At 37.3% G+C, this 6,199-nt stretch overlaps 1 protein-coding gene across 1 annotated transcript in view; it reads left to right on the top strand.

Annotated features, from left to right (window-relative positions):
• The window catches only part of LOC107086066 (cytoplasmic polyadenylation element-binding protein 4-like), a 23,282-nt gene extending 17,747 nt beyond the window's left edge, over positions 1-5,535 (top strand). The window contains exons 8-9 of the mRNA XM_015376810.1: positions 2,102-2,283; positions 2,369-5,535. Of these exons, the coding sequence (XP_015232296.1) occupies positions 2,102-2,283; positions 2,369-2,596 (410 nt within the window). The 3' untranslated portion in view covers positions 2,597-5,535. The remainder of the gene's footprint in view (positions 1-2,101; positions 2,284-2,368) is intronic.
• The last annotated feature ends 664 nt before the right edge of the window (positions 5,536-6,199 follow it).

Raw genomic sequence — 6,199 nt, 5'->3', positions numbered from 1 at the left:
CCGGGACATTTGGTAGATGCGCCATTAACTTTTTGTCTGGAAAATATGAGCAAGTGTAAATGTAACCAAAATTGTCTCCAGCCAAGAGTTTTCAAGAAGTCATTAAAGCTCAGAACGATGGGAATTAAGGCAGTGGAGTCACACATAGTGCTGGGCGATATGGCAAAAATAAAATATCACGATTTTTTGATTATATTATTGTGATCTCGATTTTATCATGGTTTTTTTAGATACGACCAACATAACTTCAATTACATGCAAAGAAGAGAAAAATTAAATAAATGAACAAGTTTATTAAAATTAAAGAATCAAAGCAGTGCTAACAAACTTATTTTTTTTATTTCTGTATTGTAAACACACCAAAGAGTATAAAAATGCAATAACTCCTGAGTAAAACAATTACAAATTAGTTACATTTTTCAAGTAACTACAGTCAAAATAAACAAAAATTCTAACTGTATCTTAGTGCAGTTTTATTACTTTAAAATCTTGACTGGTCTAATAAAGTAAAAGAAACTAACTTGAGTTTAAAAAAAAATATTATATTAAACAATAGATTTGTATAATTTCTAGTCTTTAGAAACAAAAACTATTATGGAACTGCAAATATAGTGCAAGTCAAGATGTAATCTGTGCAATCTATGATGATATGATCAGGAAAATAGGCTGTCTGCAGTGTTGCATTGCATAGATCCCAGTTGCTGATGAAACGAATGGTTAAGCTCAAATACGGCGCTGACGTGCGGCTGGACCAGAGGTCGCTTGTGGTGGCAAAGAACTACACATATATAATATTTTGTGAAACTTTCTCTCTGCATTCAGCGTACATACGTGGAATAGCTGTGTTTGAAAAATACGTGCGGCTGGGCAACTCGTAGCGTGGATCCAAAACGTTTAACCTTTTTATTAAATCCCACTCCTTCTACGGTTCGTAGAGGACATAAATCTTTCACCAAGTGAAACGTCACCGCTTCTGTCACGCTGTTCCACCATTTAATGCCTTTATCGTTGGGAGTACGTTTTATAAAAGATTCTGTTAACGTTTGCTGCTTCGGGAGAAAGAACCGGTCGCTGCTGCTGAAGTCGCAGTCGGCTTTTTAGCTTTTTTTTTTTTGGGGGGGAGTGTGCCTTAACTGATTTTTAAACTAATGGACAAACGTCAAACCCTCGGATTATATTCTAGCTGTAAAGTTTGTTTTATTTTGGTTACATGTAAATGTTGTCATTGGCAGAAATACAGCAGCACAGCAGTTCTGTGGATCCTGATAAAACAGTCTCTTAATAACGACAGATCGTAACACAGTCTTAAATCGTCATATCGCCCACCCCTAGTCGCACATGCGAAACACAAAGTGTCAAAATTGAGTTACAGAGAAACAGCCGGTATTTCTCAGCCTTGTTCCACCGTTGTCTCTGCAGCGCCTCCACTTATCACCAAATCAAACATACTAAGAAAACGACACAAAGAAAAATAGTTTTTCTTGTGAATTTGGTCTTAAATTTTTATTTCAAGTGGCATTAAAAAGTCTTAAAAAGTCTTGAATTTAACTTGCCTTATGCTGTAGGAACCCTGTAAAAGTAAGTTACTCATAAGTTGTGGCGTCCAGCTTATCCAAAACCTATGAGTGACTTCTCCTCCAGACTTCATCCCCATCATAGGTTGAGCGTGAAGGTGAGCATGATGGATCCTCCCCACGTTCACGCCCACGACCAACAAACTCCTAGCAGACATGACGATAAATCTGCTGTGACTGCAAACCATCTTTCTTTCTTTTTTCTTTTTATTTATTTTTTGGGCCGGCCGTATCATCGCTGCTCCCCTCAGGAGCGCCCAAGCAGCTTTAACTGATGCTCTGTAATGCGTAATACCCTGCATAAATTAGGCTTTCGTTGGACATAAGTTCTGGACTTGTTATAAATGCGCTGTGTATATGCCCAAAATTGAAAAAAATACACAGAAGGTTCAGCGTATGCCAGCGTTTTAGGAGATTCTGGGTCGTCGGGCATACGCTGGGTAAATCGGCACGGTGTGACGGGGCCCTCAGCTTCCTGCAGTAGGTCTAGGTCATGTTTTTAACTCGTCTCATCTGATCTTTTCTAGTTGAGCTTGCAATGATCATGGATCGTCTGTATGGGGGAGTTTGTTACGCCGGGATTGATACCGACCCTGAACTCAAGTATCCAAAAGGCGCAGGGAGAGTGGCCTTCTCTAATCAGCAAAGCTACATTGCAGCCATCAGTGCCCGATTTGTTCAACTGCAGCACGGGGAGATTGATAAACGGGTCAGTTGATTCATCACGTTTTCCTTCACGTTGCTGCTCGTTCCTCTATTTTAACGGTTTTTTTCTCTCCCTGCTTCTCTCTCAGGTGGAAGTGAAGCCATATGTCCTGGATGACCAGCTGTGCGATGAGTGCCAGGGCACGCGCTGCGGGGGGAAGTTCGCCCCTTTCTTCTGCGCCAACGTGACCTGCCTGCAGTACTACTGCGAGTACTGCTGGGCGGCCATCCACTCCAGGGCCGGACGCGAGTTCCACAAGCCGCTGGTGAAGGAGGGAGGGGACCGGCCGCGGCACATCTCCTTCCGATGGAACTAAGGCTAGAGGGAGGGAGCGTTGCATGATCAGGGGAGGGAGCCAGAGAAATTAGGGAAGGGGTTTAGACTGTAGTATAAAAAAAATAATGCACTTTTATTTTAAGTTAAAAAAAATAATAATTTATTTTTATTTTTTTAAATTTGGCCATTTAAAAAAAAAAAGTGAATCGAAAAAGAGTCAAATCCCATTTATGTTTTGACATTAAGTGTGCATGAGCATATGGATGCATTAGATTTAAATTTAGATGTTTTGGTTTTTTTTCTAACTGAGTGTATTTTCGGTTTCTTAGTTGGCAAAGCTGCTTACATTTGTTGTTGAAAGTAACATAAGATTTAACTGAGGTTGATCACGCCTGAATCAGTATACAAACTGTGGAAGTTAAGTTGATGAAAAGGTGCATTTTTCCTTACTTTGTGCTTGCAGGATTTAAGAACTGTTCCATTTACCAAAGCTTGAGTGCAAATGGTTGGAGCTCTGTTTCGAATGGATCGATTTATTTACCTTTTTTTTTTTTTTTCCAAGTAGATTAGCGAATAACCTCTGGTCACGGTAAAAAACAAAAACAAAATCCTCCCAGAGTTTGGCACATGTTTAGATTGTTGGCTTAAACGTTTGGTTTAAAAGTGAACACTTGTAACCGGAAAGAGCAAACCAAAGAATGGCCTAAATCTGTCGTCCAAACAGTCGTCGATCTGGGGTTTCTACTTTAAGGTGGTCCTCCTGTTTAGCAGGGGAAAAGGCTGGAGTTTCAGTTTGTAGTTTTCAGCTGATAAAGATACGGCCCTCCGGGCTCAGGTATTGGCAGTAGTATTTGTTCACTTTATATCGTCAGGGATCTTAGCACTGGAAGCTAACATGCTAATGTAGTACTAACTAATGGGAATGCACAGTCCAGTCTCCCTGAGCTGTCCTCATGGTGTACCACTGCACGCTCTACCGTGACTGGAGCTCTCTATCACAAGTGTTGTGGTTGGATTATGGTAGTAGCTTGAATTTGCTGTCACAGAGATAAAGATATTATTTTATACATGGCCTGCTGATTTTTGTACAGTGTTTTATAGCTGATTATTTTGTCATGAACATATATACATTTATTATGCACTACTTTTTCTAAATATTTTTTTCAATTGTCATTTTAGGCACATTTTTCACAAATGGGAGAACTCCTTTTGCAATACCTCATTTTTTTCACTTTGTGGAAAAATAATTTTGTACCTTTGTTACTAAGAGATCTGCATTTATGGTAAATTTAATTTAAAGAAAGTGATTAATATAATTTTTCAATTAGCTTTTATATATTTAAGTGCTGGTAAATCTGAAAATTGTCTGTTGCATTGGTGTAATTCTGTAGATAAAAGGAAAAAAAAAAGAAGCAAGCAGAAGAAAAAAAAACGAGGCTTTTTATAAGCCCGTCGTATACAGTTCTCTCTCCTAATAATACAATTACAGGATCTTAAGGTATGGCAAGACATTTCTAAACCGATTTTGATAAGTATCGAGTATAATCTAATATTTTTCTCCTTGGTGTAGTCAGTAGAAGTCTGATTAAAGTAAATGTTTTGGCTTTGAACAATGTAAAATCTTCCCTTTCTCCACCAGAGTGGATCCCATCCGTTTCCAATCTCTTCTTTCCGAAAACTGCCTGTTAGTTCTACGTCTTCTCGGCATGCATACGAGATAACACAGCTAGTGATGATGCAGGACCTAATGTAATGCACTAGATCTCCTCCTTTATTTTTAATTTTTTCCTTTTAAAAAAAGATTTTCTTTCCTTATCTCGTTGAGATTGCCTCTCTTGTAGCCTCTCTCTACACGATGGAGTCTGCCTTCCTTTACAGACATGTTTATGCAATATACACCCTGACAACACTTTGGATGTGTTTTTGTAATGTATTGGACACTCAGTAGGACATAGGCGAGGAGACGTGATCACTTGACCCCTACCCCCTCCTCCTCCTTTGTGATGTGGCATGCTTTGGGACATAACCTGAATGTTATTTAATGTTGCAAGTTAACTTTGAGCCATTACGTGCAATACTTCTTCTTTCCAGAAACAGTTCTCCGCAGTGTACGTCATTCTGTCATAAAAAAAAAAATAATCATGCAGTCTTTTACACTTTTTTTTCCATTTCCTATTGTTCATGCTGATGTCTGTGAAAAGAAACAAAAAATAATTTATACCTAAATTTATTTTGTAAACCTTAGTTTTGTGCTTCTTTACTTATTTTGCTACTACCATGCTACTGTGATTGAAAACATGATGTATATACAAGGTTGATGTATTTGGCATTTGCTATATTTTCAATTGAAACGTATAACATTTTGATCTAATCTTTTATCTTTTTATTTTGGGGTGAAGTGTTAAAATTGTCTAGTTTTTTTGTTTTTTTTGAATCGCTGTAACATGCTTCACAGTTTCACATGGAAAAAAATTATGTCTTAGTATGGCTTGATTGCAAAATTTCAATAGTTTTTAATTGAATGCTGGGAAGGTTATATTTATTAACTTTTTTTTTTTTTTACCTGATATTTTGATTTTTTTTTACTAAGTCATTTCACCTTTATATGTAAGTTCCAATTTTTATATTTTCTTCCTGATTAATTTTTCGCTACAATACAGACGTCAGTTTTTATAGTTGGTTTGTAGTATTGAAGTAAAAGACCTAAAGTCATAAATTAATTTGCTGCCAACTGTTTGTAACTGTATGCATACATTTGAAGTATTTGTAATGTGAGATGTTGAATGAATAAAACAGCTGTGAGGAAGAAGATGATTGTAGTTTTATTAAGGGGATCTAATGAGGACGGCTGATGGAGAAGGTGAATATTTTCCTGTGATGCAGACCATCCAAGTGTTTCTTTGGACATCGGGATAAATTCAGTTTTATTTTTTTGGTGGAAAACTCACATTTTTCTAGATTTGTGAAATAAGGCAAACTGTCATTAAAAATATAAATTTTTTTTCTCCTCTGACCTATGGAAATAAATGGTGTGCGCTGAGTTTGTAGTTTTCTTTTAAGTCTAGTACTCCTAAATTAGATTAAATTTAAAAATACTTCAAATCTCAAAAGCAAATTAAACCTTGCAGTTACTCGCAGGCTTTTTTTTTTAATGATTTGTTGACGAAAGCTGTAAGCGGGATCTTCTGTAGCAGCCTGTCTTACACCTGATCTGGAGAAGCCTCTGATTAAAGATGCTGTTGGTGTTTAACAGCCTGGTGAAGAGGAAGCTCACTGTTGTCCATAATGTTCTTCATTTTATGAAGGATTCTTCTTTTGTGAAATCATCTCCAGAGTTCTTAGAACTCTTTTTTTTTTTTTTTTTTTTTTTAAGCTTGAGCTTTATACGTAATTTCCTCTAGAAGTTCAGTCTGCTCTGTCCTTGTAGACCGCATCAGAGTTGTGTCTACTGTCTGGTTTCTGGCTCAGGTGAAACACCAAGGTGTTTATACGCCTTTACCAGCTCCACTTCTCCCATCATGTTAAAGGAAAAGTCTGGTCAGCAAGCAATAATCAATGGATCATTATAAATAAAACTGATACGTTCGCAGTGATTTCATGAATTTAGTTGTGACAAACACTAGATACAGCACTGGGACTTGAT

This window comes from Cyprinodon variegatus, unplaced genomic scaffold (genome assembly GCF_000732505.1).
Source record: "Cyprinodon variegatus isolate N-32 unplaced genomic scaffold, C_variegatus-1.0 Scaffold8, whole genome shotgun sequence".
Taxonomy (NCBI): domain Eukaryota; kingdom Metazoa; phylum Chordata; class Actinopteri; order Cyprinodontiformes; family Cyprinodontidae; genus Cyprinodon; species Cyprinodon variegatus.
Note: the sequence above shows the minus strand (reverse complement) of the source record. Positions and strands in the feature narration are given on the sequence as shown.